Below are 16,622 nucleotides of genomic sequence, written 5' to 3'. Positions count from 1 at the left end.
TTGAGGTGGACCTAAAGTAACCTGCTGCCAGCTCCTGAGTGAGTTCTGTTTCTCAGACAACGCTTTTACTCTCAGGGCAGATCATAGCACTGGGCAACTGCTCCCTGCTCATCCAGAACAGGGAGGGAGGGATTGCAGGCTGGGCTGGCTCTGAGACCGGCTTAGAGAAGGAAGGGGAGCAGTCTGGTAAACGAAGTTCTGACTCTGCAAGGATCTCGCTTCTGCCAGGGAATGAAGAAGAAAAACAAACCAACAAAAAAGCACTTCATAGTCCACCTGTCTCCAGATCTAATATTACAGGGGACACTGGCCAGGAACAGTGGTCGTCAGGAACATGACATACCTGTGACCCTCAAAACAGAACTCTGAGGGCTTCCCTGGTGGCTCAGTGGTAAAGAATACTCTTACCAATACAGGAGATCCAGATTCAATCCCTGGTTGAGAAGATCCCACATGCCACAGAGGAAATAAGCCCATGAGCCACAACTTCTGAGCCTGTGTTCTAGAGCCTGAGAGCTTCAGCTACTGAGCTTACACACTGCAACTACTGAAACACTCGTGCTCTAGAGCCTGTGCTCTACAACAAGAGACGCCACCACGATGAGAAGCAACTGGACAGTAGCCCCTGTTTGCCACAACTAGGGAAGAGCCCACGTGGCAATGAAGAGCCAGCATAGCCGATAACTAAAGAAATACAATTATTTTTCTTAAAAAAAACAATGCTGAATTTAGCTAGAAGGCTTTTCCTGGGATCCCCAGGCATGCCTCACAGACGTGAGCTCTCTAGGCACGTAGAGTTAAGTGCTAACCTTGAAAGTGAATGTTGCTTTATCGTGTCTGACTCTTGGTGACCCCATGGAATTCCATGGAATTCTCCAGGCCAGAATACTGGAGTAGTCCGACTCTTGGTGACCCCATGGAATTCCATGGAATTCTCCAGGCCAGAATACTGGAGTGGGTAGCCTTTCCCTTCTCCAGGGGATCTTCCCAACCCAGGGATCAAACGCAGGTCTCCCACATTGCAGGCGGATTCTTTACCAGCTGAGCCACCAGGGAAGCCCCAAGTGCTAACCTTGGTCAGCACTTAAAAGAGCTCCTGTTGTCAACTTAACCACCCACTTGCTGGCCTGAAAATCATGAAATCTTTCCATCTCAGCTTATCTGTAGAAATGAGGATGACAAAAATGAGGCCTATGTATCACAAGTTAGTGTTGGAATCGCAGCGTGTGCGTGAAATACCTCTTGGAGATCAAGGCAAGCCTCTCCCAGCAACACCCAGAGCACTTTGAGCCCCACCCTATCCCCCATGCCAACATGTGCTATGCTTATGTAACTGTGGGTTTAAGTGCCTTCCCCGGTATACGGGGTGAAGTCCACCTGAGGAAGGAACTCTATGTGTCTTGGTCGTTCCATTAGCTCCAGTGCTGAGGACCAAGTATGGCCCACACACTGCAACTGCTGGATATGGCTCAAGTCTCTCGTAATAAAAGAGTAGAATGAACTTTTAACTCTATAAAATTCAATGGCCAACTCTAGATTATCCATAGTGGTAGTATACAAACTACCATATAATACTTTAGTTAATTTTCTGTCTCTAAAATGCAACCCTTCTTCCAGCCCTGAGTGAACACTCCATAGGTTCAGGCCCTTGTTCATTCCTGGGTGTCCTGAGATGCTGGAGCCTAGGGGCTGGCTCACAGTCTGTTGAGGAGGACAGCACCCCATGCCCTGCAAGCTCCTGAGAGGCATGAGCCCTGGAAGGGATCGCTGAGTGCCACAGCAGGGGTGGGGGTGGGGGACAGCAAACATATTTTGGAAAGCCAGGGACCTGAAAGCTCCTCTGCAAGAGAAGAGAGGAGGCTTGCTTATTCCCATCCCCACCTCATTCTTGGGTCCTGCTCTCAGTCCAAGACGGTGTAGGGCTGTCACATAAAAGAACGTGCTCCACCCACACCACCCACACCCTGCACAGCAGCTAATCTCTTAGTAGATCAAAATAAGTAATATTTAGTTGAAATATACACCGTACTATATATAAAACAGAAAACAAGGACCCACTGTATAGAACAAGGAACTCTATACAACATAATAACCTTGTAATAACCTATAATGGAAGAGAATTTTAAAGAATAGTTCCAGGTGGCACAATGGTAAAGTCTCTGCCTGCCAATGAAGGAGACACAGGAGATGTGGGTTCAATCCCTGTGTCGGGAAGATCCCCTGGAGGAGGAAATGGCAACCCACTCTAGAACTTTTGCCTGGAAAACCCCATAGACAGAGGAGCCTGGCAGGCTACAGTCCATGTGGTCGCTAAGAGGCAAACACAACTTAGTGACTGAGCACACGCACACATGTCTTTATGTCTATAGATATTTATATATTTACATCATATATAACTGAATATGGATTTCCTGATGGCTCAGACAGTAAAGAATCTGCCTGCAATGCAGGAGACCCCTGTTCAATCCCTGGGTTGGGAAAATGCCATGGAAAAGGGAATGGCAACCCACTCCAGTATTCCTGCCTGGAGAACCCCACAGACAGCGGAGCCTGGCGGGCTACAGTCCATGGAGTCGCAAAGAGTCAGACACAACTGAGTGACTAACACATGACTGAATCACTTTGCTGTGTACCTGAAACTAACATAACATTGTAAATCAACTCTGTTTCAATAAAAAAAAATTTTTTTTAAATAAGCAATATGTATTGAGCACTTCAGTTCAGTTCAGTTCAGTCACTCAGTCGTGTCCGACTCTTTGCGACCCCATGAATCACAGCACGCCAGGCCTCGCCGTCCATCACCAACTCCCAGAGTTCACTCAAACTCATGTCCATCGAGTCGGTGATGCCATCCAGCCATCTCATTCTCTGTCGTCCCCTTCTCCTCCCGCCCACAATCCCTCCCAGCATCAGAGTCTTTTCCAGTGAGTCAACTCGTCGCATGAGGTGGCCAAAGTACTTACGCTGTGCTAAATAATACACATGGTTCTTTTATTCAATCCTCATAACAACTCTGTATAATTTGCCTTTTCTAGAATGTCCTATGAGTGGGATCGTGCAGTATGTAATTTTTAGGATCTGGTTTCTTTCACTTACAAAATGCCTGTGACTTGTTCCCCTATATTGTTTTGTACTATTTTGTGCAGTTGTATACATTTGCACATTGAGGGACATCTTTGACTGCTTCCAGTTTGGGCATTTATTAATACAGTTGCATATATACGTTTGCATACATATTTCTGAATGAACTTAAGTTTAAGTTTACTTAGGTAAATCCTTAGGGACATGAGTTCTATATTTTAAACACTGCCAGACTGTCTCCCAGTGAGGCTGTACATGGGAAGCAGTAGGTGGGAGTTTATGAAGGGATTGAGATTGTTTAAATATCTTCCCTGGTGGCTCAGAGGTTAAAGCGTCTGCCTCCAATGCGGGAGACCCGGGTTCGATCCCTGGGTCGGGAAGATCCCCTGGAGAAGGAAATGGTAACCCACTCCAGTACTCTTGCCTGGAGAATCCCATGGGCAGAGAAGACTGGTAGGCTACAGTCCACGGGGTCGCAAAGAGTCGGACACGACTGAACGGAACGGAACGGAACATAACAACTCTAGGAGAGAAATACCATTATTGCCCCCATTTTACAGATGAGGAAATGGAGGAGCCACAGAATTTGATCCTTGCCCAAGATCACATATGCTAGAAAATGCTCGAGCCGAAGAGCCAAATGCCTGAGTAGGTTAGAGCTGCCTCCAGAGGCCTGGGCAGGGTGCTGAGTCCCAGATCTGGGAGGCCAGGGCCAGCGGAATGCTGCAGCAGCTCCCGCCAGGCCCAAGCCCCCTCTCCTCCCTTACTTAACACCTGAAAACGCCCAGAGGCCACACAGCTGTGCATTCCTCTGTTTCTGATAAAGACTTCTTTTCAATGAGTCACTTCCTTCAAAAGGAGGGAAAAAAATGCTTTTAGATCATAGCAGAAATTCCCACCCACGTTCTCGAATACCAGCACTTTCTCTCATCCTGCTCAGATCCCCGGATCCTACCCCAGGAAGCACCAGAGCCTAGAGGGCCTCAAAGGTAGCCTCACAAACCCTTTGTGGCACGGGGACCTGAGGTCATAGGTGACCTCAGGAAACCACCCACCAGAGGCCCTTTCATTCAGACAGGCTGGGCCTATGTCTTGAATACCACTGACAGGAACAGACCTGCCTTCCTCAGAAGCTGGCCATCTACCTGGCTGTCTTCGTTTACCGGGTGGGGCCTTTGTCTCTGTCTTGTTCTGACTGTCCTTCCTCCCTGGCTTTATCTTGCTCTTACTCCATTCATTCATTCATTTTTGTTTTCACCTTACTGATGGAACCTCTGTCTGATTTATAGGTATCCACATTTGATTTTTCCCATGTTCAGGTGGCCCCCTGCCATATGAGGATCACTAGCCCACTGTTAGGTTAACCTGCCACCCCTATATCCTTTGCTGACTAATTCCAGAGCCTGGGCTGGGTCAAGCTAAGGTCACTTCCTGCCAGCTAGATAATATAGTCATATTTTTTAACAGCTTTATTGAGTTATAGTTACATACAATAAAGTTCAACGATTTTAAGTATACAGCTCAATGACTTGGCAGATGTTAAAAGGCATGTGATGACTACTGAAACCAAGATATAGCATATTTCTGCTGCTGCTGCTGCTAAGTCACTTCAGTCATGTCCGACTCTGTGCAACCCCAAGGATGGCAGCCCACCAGGCTCCCCCGTCCCTGGGATTCTCCAGGCAAGAACACTGGAGTAGTTTGCCATTTCCTTCTCCAATGCATGAAAGTGAAAAGTGAAAGTGAAGTTGCTCAGTCGTGTCTGACTCTTAGCGACCCCATGGACTGCAGCCCACCAGGCTCCTCCGTCCATGGGATTTTCCAGGCAAGAGTACTGGAGTGGGGTGTCATTGCCTTCTCCATAGCATATTTCTATCACCCTCAAAAGTTTCCTTGTGCCCCTCTGCAGTGAATCATCTCTCCCCATCCCTGGCTCTTGGCAATTCTTAACCTGTCACTATATTTTTGTTTTAAGAATGTTACATAAATGGCATCACAGAATATGTAGTTTTGTGTCCTGCTGCTTTTACTTAGGATGACGTTAAGATTCATCCACATCATTGCATGTATTGCTGAGGGGTTTTCCATTGTGGCTGTACCACAGTTTGTTCGTTCACCAGTTGATTTGGCATTCAGGTTGTGTTCAGCTTCTGGCTAAAATGAATAAAGCTGCTATGAACATTCCTGCACAAGTCCTTGTATGGACATAAGTTTGCATTTCTCTTCAGTAAAAATCTGTGAGTAGGATTGCAGTGTGGTAAATGTATGCTTTACTTTAATAAAAATGGCCAGTTTATTGTCCTGTGGCACCTACCAGGAGCAGATAAGAATTCTAGTTGTTCCACATCCTCACTGACGCTTGGTATGGTCAGTCTTTTTGATTTCAGCCTTTCTCATAGGTGTGTAGTAGTATCTCACAGTGGTTTTAATTTGCATTTCCCTGGTTATTGTTGATGTTGAACATTTTTCCATGTGCTTACTGGCCACTTAATATTATCTTCTTTTGTGATGTCCTTTGCCCATTTTAAAAAATTCATTTGGCTGCAGCAGGTCTTAGTTGTGGGCATGCAGAATCTTTCATTGCATCACATGGACTCTGGTTGTGGCATGCCAGCTCAGTAGTTGCAGCCCATGGGCTTCGTTGCTCCGTGGCACTTGGGTCTTAGTTCCCCAACCAGGGATTAAGCCCATATTTCTTGCATTGCAAGATGGATTCTTAACCACTGGACCACCAGGGAAGTCCCTTTTGCCCATCTTTTAATTGGGTTATTTGTCTTCTGAATGAGTTATAAGAGTTTCCCCAATCTTAATCTCCCCTTTCTTCTTCCTTTCTCTATCCCCCTGGATCTTTCTCTTTCCCATGTGTCTCTGTCCCAGTTTCTGACCTTCTCCCCAACTCTCAGAGTTGTCCACCGTCTCTCCCTCTCCCTCCTTCTCCTTCCCCACTTGTATTCTCCCTTCTCCTCCCTGACACCTCAAGAAATCCAACACAAACCCAGTGATTTCAGTTCTGGCAGGTTTCCCTGTTCCAATTAGGAGCAAAATGCCCACCTCTCCAGCTGAAGACCTAGAGAAGTAAAAAGAGAACTTCTTTAGTGTAATGGAGGGATGGTTTCCTTGGCATTCTGGCATCTTCCTCCTCCCTAAATGATTAATGGTGCTTATGGCTGGTAGGAATTTTTACTCAAGCATAACAATGGAAAGTCACAGGTGTTATGTGAAGTTCATCCTGCTTAATCAGTGATCCAACAGCCTTCACAAAAGTAAGATTAGTTGTTCACATAACAAGGCTCTCCCTTGGCACATCTCCCAATCCCAGAAGGATTATATCTTGCCCAGTCGCAGGGGAGGAGCAGCCTAGCCCAAACCGGCAGCTTGTTTGAGGGAACCAGTGTGACAATGTTTGATTGCAAAGTTCACAACACTTTATGAAGTATTAGAGACTTTCAGATGTATGACCAAGGAATGGTCTTGGGGGGTTTTTTAAAATAAATTTTTAAAGGTCATATTCCACTTACAGTTATTACAAAATATTGGCTATATCCCCTATGTTGTAAATACATCCTTGTAGCCTATCTTATACCCCCAATAACTTGTACCTCCCACTCCCCCACCCCTATATTGTCCCTCCCCACTCTTCACACTGGTAGCCCCAAGTTTGTTCTCTGTATCTGTGAGTCTGCTTTCTTTTTGTTATATTCACTAGCTTGTTGTATTTTTTAGATTCCACTATTTATTGTTGTTAGTCACCAAGTCATGTCCCAACTCTTTTGCAATCCCAGGGACTGTCACCCACCAGGCTCCTATGTCTGTAGGATTTTCCAGGCAAGAATACTGGAGTAGGTTGCAATTTTCTTCTCCAGGGGATCTTCCACATCTCCTATACTGAAGGCAGATTCTTTACCACTGAGAAACCAGGGAAGCCCCCCAAATCTTAAACATGTATTAATACAAGAAAAAAACAATAGAATAGTATCCATAAAGTGGCATTTTTCTATAAATTAAAAAATAAACAGGTATAGATATATGATGTTGGTATATGCATACATACATTTTCCCGAAAAAAATCACAAGAAAGCAGTAGCAGTGATGAGATTTGGATAATAGAGTTATTAAGTAATATCATACAGTATTTGTCTTTCTCTTTCCAAGTCCATCCATGTTGTTGCAAATAGCAAAATTTTGTTCTTTGTATGGCTGAGTAATACTGCATTGTGTGTGTATATGTACCATATCTTCATTATCCATTCATCTGTTGATGTACACTTATGTTGCTTCCATATCTTGGCAATTGTAAAATATGCTGCTGTAAGCATTAGGGCGCATGTATCTTTTCAAATTAATGTTTTTGGTTTTTTTGGACATGCACTCAGAAGTCAAATTGCTGGGTCATATGGTAGTTCTATTTTTAATTTTTTGAGAAAGTTCCATAGTGTTTTCCACAGTGGCTTCACCAGTTTACATTCCCACCAACAGTGTATGAGGGTTTCCTTTTCCTCATATTCTCACCAACATCTGTTATTTGTGTTCATTTTGATGATAGTCATCCATTCTGGCTGGTATGAGGTAATATGTCATTGTGGTTTTGATTTGCATTTCCCTAATGATTAGCAGTGTTGAGCATCTTTTCATGTGCCTGTTTACCATCTGCATTTAATGTCTATTCCATTCTTCTGTCCATTTTTTAATCATATCATTTTGGTTTTTTAATGTTGAGTTGTGTGGGTATTTATATATGTTGGATATTAATCTCTTACTGGTCATATAATTTACAAATACCTTCTCCCATTCAGTAGGCTGTCTTTTTATTTTGTCAATGGTTACCTTTGTTGTGCAAAAACTTTTTTAAATAGGTCCCAGCATCACCAACTCAATGGAGGTGGGTTTGAGTGAACTCCGGGAATTGGTGATGGACAGGGAGGCCTGGCGTGCTGTGATTCATGGGGTCACAAAGAGTCGGACACGACTGAGCGACTGAACTGAACTGATTTATTTTTGCTTTTATTTCCTTTACTTTAGGAGACAGATCCAAAAATATTGCTACAATTTACATCAAAGAGTTTTCTGTCTATATTTTACTCTAAGAGTTTCATAGTATCCCGTGTTACATTTAGGTCTTTAATCCTTTTTGAGTTTATTTTTGTACATGGTATTTGACAATGTTCTCATTTCTTTTACATGTAGCTGTCCAGTTTTCTCAGCATCATTTATTGAAAATACTGTCTTTTCTCCATTGTATATTCTTGATTCTTTTGTCATAGATTAATTGAATATAAGTACGTAGATTTATTTCTGGGCTCTCGAACCTGTTCCATTGATCTATGTGTCTGCTTTTGTGCCAGTAACATTTTTTTGACTGTAACTTTGTACTGTAATCTGAGGTCAAGGATTGTCATCCCTCCAGCTCTGTTCTTCTTTCTCAAGATTGTTTTGGCTATTTGGAGTCTTTTGTGTTTCCATACAGATTTTTAAATTATTTTAGGTCTTTAAAAAACTAAATGCCTTTGATATTTTGATAGGGATTGCAGTGAATCTGTGGGTTACCTTAGGTAGTGTGGTTATTTTAACAATATTGATTTCCCACCAAGTTGGACTGTTTCCTAAGTTTCTTCTTCTGATCTTTCATTGTTAGTGTATAGAAATGCAACAAATTCTACATATGAATTTTGTATCCTGCAACTTTACTACTAGAGCTCTTGATGAGCTCTGAGCTATAGTAATTTTTCTGGTGGTGTCTTTAGGATTTTCCATGTAGAGTATCATGTCACCTGCAGACAGTAACAGTTTCACTTCTTCCTTTCCAATTTGGATTCATTTCTTTTTTTCTCTGGTTGCTGTGGCTAGGACTTCCAAAATTGTGTTGAACAGAAGTGGTGAAAAGGACCTCCTTGTCTTATTCCTGATCTTACAGGAAATACTTTCAGCTTTTCACCATTAAATATGATGCTAGCTATGGGTTTGTCATATATGGCCTTTATTATGTTGAGGTATGTTCCTTCTATGCCTGCTTTCTGGAGAGTTTTTATCATAATGGATGTCAAACTTTATAAAAAGCTTTTCATACATCTATTGAGATAATCATATGGTTTGGGACTTTTTTAAAATCCTATTAAAATATATATTATATGCCATATCATATTTTACATGCCATAAAATATATTTTACATTTAACCCATTTAAGGTATATAAATAGAACTATGTAATGTTTCTTGTATATTGCTTTTTTCAATTAGCATAATGTTTTCACAGTTTATCCATGTTCTGGCATATATTAATACTTCATTTCTTTTGTGGTTGAATAATACAATAATATGGAATATTATTGTATAGATATTATTCCATTGCATAGATATACCATGTTTTCTTTATTCATTCTTCAGCCAGTAGACATTTAGGTTATTTCTACCTTTCATCTATTATAAATAATACTGCTGTAAAATTCACGTACAAGCTTTAGTGTGGATGTATGTTTTCATTTCTCTTGGATGTCAGACTTAGTGAATTATATGGTGACTCTATGAATTATTTGAGGGACTGCAAAACTATTTTCCAAAGGGCTGGAACCATTTTACATTTCCACCAACACTGTATGAGGGTTTAGATTTCTCTATACTCTTGCCAACCCTTCTTACTATCAAACTGATCCTATAACTGAATTGAAACATCACACATACATACACAACCATACATACATTTATACAATCATTGACACAGACACACACACAAAACTATATCCACGCCTTCTTGCACACACCTCTAGAGTTCATAGACATATATACAGAATTCCACATAGACATTCACAACCATACATACATATATTACACATAGCATACACGCTTATCTGACCCACATGCATGAACATAGTAAGACATACACTAGACAAGTGCCATCAAACATGTACATACAATTGTCACAGGTTCTGAGTAAACATACACACTTGTACATACATCCTCAGTTATGGATTCACAACTGCTCAAACACACATTCTACAAATAATAGTTGTATCCACAAAGCACAGTCCTAAAAAGGTACATGTATGTAGTTACCATCACTTAAAGGTAGACAATTGAAGACTAGTTGAATGGATTTACTTTGGATGGCATGGAGGTTGCATGTTGAGGTTGCATTAGTATTTGGTGTAGTGGGTAGAAAGATGTTTTCATTCATTCGTTAAGTTACAAGTAACATATTAAGCATATAAGAAACACAAAGATAAACAAGACATAGTCCCTTTCTCATGAACATGTAGTCTAGTGAGGGGGATGGTCAGTAAATAAACAAAGAAACAATCACAGTCTGTGATATGTGCCCAGAAGAAAATAAGCAGGGTAAGACGTTAGATAATTAGTGAAGCCTCAGGATAGTTGGCAGTTTCCAGATGCTTTTAGAATTTTTGCTCCCTCTTTCAGCCTGGAAAAGTGAAGAGGTTGCAGATTTACCATCACTAAGTCACAGGATAAACTGGTGTGTGTGTGTTAATACTAACATTAGTGACAGTGTGGGCTCAGGACCTGGAATGCCTGGTTTTAAATGTTGGTTCATTCTAGTTGAGTGATTTTTCTCTTTTCCTCAGTTTCTCATCCAAAAATAGGGATGATAATGATTCCTTTAATAAGGATTAAACTAGCTGATACTTATAAAGCACTTAAAACTGCCTGACGAGCGTTCTCAACATTAGCCATCGTATCATTTTTCAAGAACATGTTTTCTTAGAGGGAGGTGAGTGCACTGGGAAATGGGTGGAGAGTGGCGGGGGGAACATAAGGAAGAGCCTGGCAGTGCTCTGTTGACTGTAAATTGAACGGGCCTTCATCCCAGGCCTTATCTGAGCAGTCTTTTGGAATGTGACCCTGGCATACCACCCCAGCAGACCATAAACCAATCCACCACCACTCTGCTCTGCCCACAGCCACAAACCACAGAGAAAAAGACACACGATGGGTGGTGCTGGGTATGTCTGTTGGTTTTTAGTTGCGTCAGAATGCAGCAGCTCTGCTGTGGGTCTGGCTCCTAATGCTTGCTGTTTCTGCAGGTCAGCACCTATCACCCTGCATCTGCCTCCCCAGGACATTCCACGGCCATTGTCAGTCTTCCTGGCTCCCAGCAGCACCTCTCAGCTAACATGTGAGTAGAAAAAATGAGTTCAACCCTCCACTCCTGGTCCTGACACAGAGCTGTCATTTTTGCCATCCCTCTGTCATCGAGCATCCCCCATCCCCATCCATCCCATGCAGAGAAACAACAGCTTCCCTTCCTTTACAATGTCCAAAGGAAATAATGATGAAAAATACAAATTACTAAACTACATCATCCTGGCTCATTATTTTACAAAAGCAGAAAGAGACTAGATTATGTACCAAAACCCTACAGGGAGATTGGGTACTGGGCGATTTCTCTTGTCTTTCTTTAGATTCACAATGCTTGGTCATCAGTAGATGCTGCTGTATCAGTGAGAAATAAATATAACATTTCAGAAGGGAAAGAAATCTTGCAGATGAGAACATTCTCCTAGCGCCTTTGATAAAACGTTTCAGTGCCTCAAAGTCCTTAGAGCAGTTGTCCCCAACCTCTGGGCTCTAATGCTGATGATCTGAGGTGGAGCTGGTATAATAATAAGAGATAAAAGTGCACAATAAATGTACTTTGTGCACTTGAACGTGTACTTGAATCATCCTGAAACCATCCCACTGGTGCCAAAAACGTTGGGAACTGCTGCCTTAGCGTCTATCCAGCTCAAAGCCATACACTTTTAACCCCAAACCTGGGAAACCAAAGTGGGTTATTTTTAATGCCTTTAGTTGGGTAATTATTCTCCTTCCAAAGCCTAACTACTCTCCAGGGTCTTTGTCCCCCAGCTCATACCTGGATGTTATCTACCCAAGCTACTATGTGGACTTCAGAGTGGAAAGTCACTGCTCCAACCCAAGAACATTTCTACCACGTTTCAAGCCTATCCTCCTCCATCCCACAACGCAGCCAATATTCATTCCATTGTGTGCCAAAACACTGAAATTAACCCTTGCCTCCCACTTCCCCATGTCTATCTCCTGCCTACATTAAGCTAGCATCTTGGGGGTCAGACACATCACTACCCTCAGGAGAGGGAATGGATCAGAGTGGCTTCTATGCTGACCCCTCGGTTCCCTGAACCTTGATGGCTGTGACCACTATCTTGAGGGTACTCTAAGCAGTATGAACAAGCATCCTAGATAGAACCATCACTTTCAGGCTTTTGACCCAACTCTGCCACTGATTCCTGGTCACAACTCCTTTCTCTATTCTCGGCCAGTTTCCCCAATGTCAAAATACTGATGTGACCTCAGTGAGTGACTTGGAGCTTCAGAACACTCTATGGAGGAGTGAGGAGATGGAGGGGGCAGGGATTTGGGCCCCTCCGCTGCAACTTCAACAAGGTTCCACCATTTCCATATGCCTTACATAGTGAGGTTTCAATTCTTAAAGGATGTTTAGTGCTAACCACTGGGTCATGGACTCTGAGTTTTCCTCTCCCTTCATCCATGGACTCTGAGTTTTCCTCTCCCTTCATCCTTTGCTGGTTCCACTAGGCACACTCACAAGCGTCCTTCACCAGTTCCCTGTGTTTCCCCAGGTTTGTAGCTCTGCACTCCTACTCAGCCCATGGACCCGACGAACTGGACCTACAGAAGGGAGAGGGCGTCAGGGTCCTGGGCAAGTACCAGGACGGCTGGCTCAGGGGCGTCTCCTTGGTGACCGGGCGAGTTGGCATCTTCCCCAGCAACTATGTCATCCCCATTTTCAGGTGCGTCCTCTCCAATCTCAGGCATCAGAGGGTTGGATCGTCTAGGCCAGAGTCCATCTCTGAGTTGAATGGCTGAAGGACTCAATCCTTTCAAAGTGTGGACCAAGAAACAATTTTTGCTTCACTATCCTCCAAATGCTTAATTTAAAAAAAAAATAGTAAAATAGTTATCTTTTAAATAGCTCTTCACATTTTATAAGTATTGATACTTTTGCATCTTTTAACTCTTTGGCTATGCTCAAGTATCCCAATAGGTGGGTGTTATTTTAGAGATGATGAAAGTGATATGCAGTTAACCAGCCTGCTCAAGAACTAGATTTCAGTTCTACTGTACAACTCCCACAAATCACACTTCGCTGTCTTCACCCAGACACTCCATAATCATAGCATAATGGGAAAGCCCAATGATCAGAAGGCCTCTAGGAGAACCTTAGGCATGTGGTGCCATTAGGCAGGGTTTTCGTGACTCAGACCACTACCCATACATCCAACCCCCCAGTCATGTGCTAGTTACCCTGCAGGTCTTCTTTCCAAACAGCTTTTCCCAACCTTTTTCATTCTCTGGCACATTCATCAGTTGCACTGCTGCACAGTTTGTCCAGCCACCTCATACAACCACAAGTCCACACAGGCCCCCAAAACTATCCACAGCTCCTCCTATAAGTCCAGGTGCGACCTCCACCCCCTGTAAGTCCAGGCAAAGCCTATCACAAGGTACCAAGCCCCTTACCACACATAAACACTACCTTTATGACATACCAGAGAGTCATAACTCCAAGGAAAGGGATAATCCCATTGTTCTCTATGGGGGTCAGAGCAGGAGACACGTTTGGCCAGTTTGGGGGACCTTCCTGTAGGTGGGCAGTGTGTCCAGAGGAGGGCTGCAATGGTGAGGAAATAGAAGCTACATCACTGGATAAACCTAGAAAGACACTAGGATTGTTTGAGTGCAGATGACAAGGGTCAGAGAGACCATAATAGACTGTGTAGACCAGGAAGTAGGCTTGTTTCCTCAGGGGACAGTGAACCAATGAATACAACTTAGAAGATTCTGGTTCAATAAAAGACTACACTTGCTTTTATTGAGGTGGCGGATCCCCTTTTTAGATAGAATACAGGCAAAGTGTGGGTACAATAGATCCAGGCAAAAAGATTTCTTTGCATGCCAGAAAGTTGGAGAAAGGGCCATAGTTACTCCCTTCAGTGGGTCTTGGAATTTGCTAGAAGTTTATAAAATCCCCAAAGGCAAACTAAGGATGCCTATAACTGATGCTTTAATCCATTTAGTCAGCAAATATATACTGAGCACAGTATGTTAGGCACCCTTCTAGACACTGGAGAAACACCAGTGAACAAAATACACAGAAATCTCTGCCTACTGGAGCTTATACTATGGTGGGATGGACAGAAAATAAGACGTGTAAGGAATCTAAGTGGTGTGCTGATGATAAGGTCTAAGAAGAAAAAATAAGTCAGGAAAGGGGGATAGAATTTATGTGGGGTGACTACAATATTAATAGTTTGGTCAGGGGTGGGCTGGCTGAGCGGTAAGAAGGAAGAATGAAGGGAAGGGATGCAGGAAGCGTATTCCAGGCCCAAGGAACAGTGAGGACAGATCAAAGGCCTCTGGAAGGAGCACACTGAGAGGGCTGGATTAGGGAAGTGAGAGGGGGCTCGTAAGAGATGAGGCCAGAGTGGTAACAGGGATTCAGATTCAGGATTTGCTCAAGCATAATGAGGAATGTGACTTCAACCACGTTATACGGCTTGGAACAGAAGCGTGAAATGATCCAACTTGTGTTGTAATCAGAACCCCTCCGGTTGCTGGATTGAGAGTAAACTGTAGACAGGAAAGGCAGAAGCAGAGAGACTAGTTAAGCGGACATGGTAAGAATCCGGGCGGGGTTGGGGGGTGGTGGTGGTGTTGACAGTGAAATGAAGGAAGGTGCTGGCTGTGGAGGAAGGAAGGGAACAGTGGTTAGATTTTGGTTTAGTCTAAAGGTAGAAACAATAGGATTTTCTGACAAATCCAATTCTGGGGATAAAAAGAGAGGATTCAAACTGAGTCCTGAGTAACTGAAAACAAGGTTGCCTTTTACTGAGATGGAGTTGAAATCCAAAAAAGGAACAAACAGGTTTTGAGGTGTTAGTGAGGGGAAGTAAAAGTCTGGTTTGCAGCACATTCTCTCAGATGCCTTAATATTCCTAGTAAATGGTTGCAGCTATACAAGTCTAGAACTTAAGAAAGAAGTCTAGGCTTAAGAGGAAAGCCCAAAGACTAGATGAATTCATCGAGGTAGGATCCATTGTGGTGGAGAGAATGACAGTGAGCCGGGAGCTTAATTCCTAAGGAAACAGGGAAAGTGATGTCTGCAACAAGGCAGAGTAGGAGATGGTAGAGTCTGTTCTTGTGAGTCTAAGCTGGGAAGTCTTGAGGAGAGTGGGAGGATAGTTCAGAAGTGACAGAGAAGTGCAAAGACTTACCTTAACTCATGAACAATCTTCCATGGAAGAAACTATCGTGAACTCTCTAGGGCCATCTCTGCTACTCTACTGGCACATTTGCATCAGGCCTTAGCCTAAAGTCCTGATTATTCCATAAAAAAACCATTAAAGTAAGAGTCACTGTATAATTCATCATCCAAACTAGGACATTTTTCAAATGGAAGAGGGACACTACCAGGAGAGCAGGTGTAAACTGAGACTCTCCCTGGAAAATCTGGACTTAAGATCACCCTAACTAGAATGCAGCAGCAACTAGAATGCACATGGGACTCTGTTCCAATGTAGTTCAAGGCTCCAGCTTCCTATTCTCTCCTTGGCTTTTCTCCAAGGTAGATCTATTCTTGGGCAAATGATGAGCTTCTGGACTCACTCTATCCAAGGTGGCCGTGTGTCAGATGGTGGATGGATGTTCAGCAGCACCGTAGGTGGCCATGAGTCCCTCCCCACCCCTGGCTTATAGAAACCTGACTATGTGCATATATTGAGATGCTGCTGATGCTGATGGGTGTGTTTGCTTCCAGGAAATCAGCATGTCCAGAAAGGAAAGTCACTGTCACAGTATAATCTCCTTAGGGCTGTTAGTTGACAGCAGATCAATGCTTTCTCTGTGTGCATGTTTTCTCTGACAGCCTCCCAGATGCAGAGAAAGTTTCTATCCCCAAAACCTCGGATGCAGATGACATGCTCAGTGTGTCTATCTGGGGGCAGCTCACCCTTGTTCTTAACAACCCTTCCCACTGTGGGAGGCTTGGTTCCTCCCAGTTCTCAGGGCTAAATGAGGCCATCCTTTGTCAGCGGAGTTTCTGCTACTGAGTGGGTTGGACTACATGTGCAGGTCCTTTTCTGCTCTTCGGTTCTGTGTGGGTGAGAGGTTTTCCCCCAATTTTCATTGTGTGTTTGCAGGGATGGCTCTGCACTACCTCCAGCTCCCATGGTGTACAGGACTGCCTTTTCTAAGACAGCCAGACCTCCAAGCTGTGAGGTGCCCCCTGAGATTTGAACCTTTGCTCTTAATCAGCATCATCTCCTAATGCACTGAGCCAGACAGAGTCTGGGGATCAATTGAGAGACCAGCGTTGACCAAAATGCCAGGGTTTCGATTTACGATTCAGCAAGTGAGCCTTTTAATTACTGAAAGAGGAGAGGCTGCTGTGGTGTGTGAAGCTCCAGCACTCTGTGCTCGAGGATAACGCCAGCCTGTCCAGCTATGCTGACCACACCTAGATCTCTGCCACCATGACCTATTCCCCAGATC

At 43.5% G+C, this 16,622-nt stretch overlaps 1 protein-coding gene across 2 annotated transcripts in view; it reads left to right on the top strand.

The window, feature by feature from the left end:
• The window catches only part of SH3RF2 (SH3 domain containing ring finger 2), a 156,984-nt gene that overhangs the window by 108,779 nt on the left and 31,583 nt on the right, over nt 1-16,622 (top strand). For both annotated transcript variants that reach the window (XM_055428732.2, XM_055428733.2), the window contains exons 5-6: nt 11,114-11,205; nt 12,692-12,862. In XM_055428732.2, the coding sequence (XP_055284707.2) occupies nt 11,114-11,205; nt 12,692-12,862 (263 nt within the window). The remainder of the gene's footprint in view (nt 1-11,113; nt 11,206-12,691; nt 12,863-16,622) is intronic.

The sequence above is a fragment of the Moschus berezovskii genome, chromosome 8 (assembly GCF_049115385.1).
Source record: "Moschus berezovskii isolate FMDL1 chromosome 8, NW_MosBer_1.0, whole genome shotgun sequence".
NCBI classification, from domain to species: Eukaryota; Metazoa; Chordata; class Mammalia; order Artiodactyla; family Moschidae; genus Moschus; species Moschus berezovskii.
Note: the sequence above shows the minus strand (reverse complement) of the source record. Positions and strands in the feature narration are given on the sequence as shown.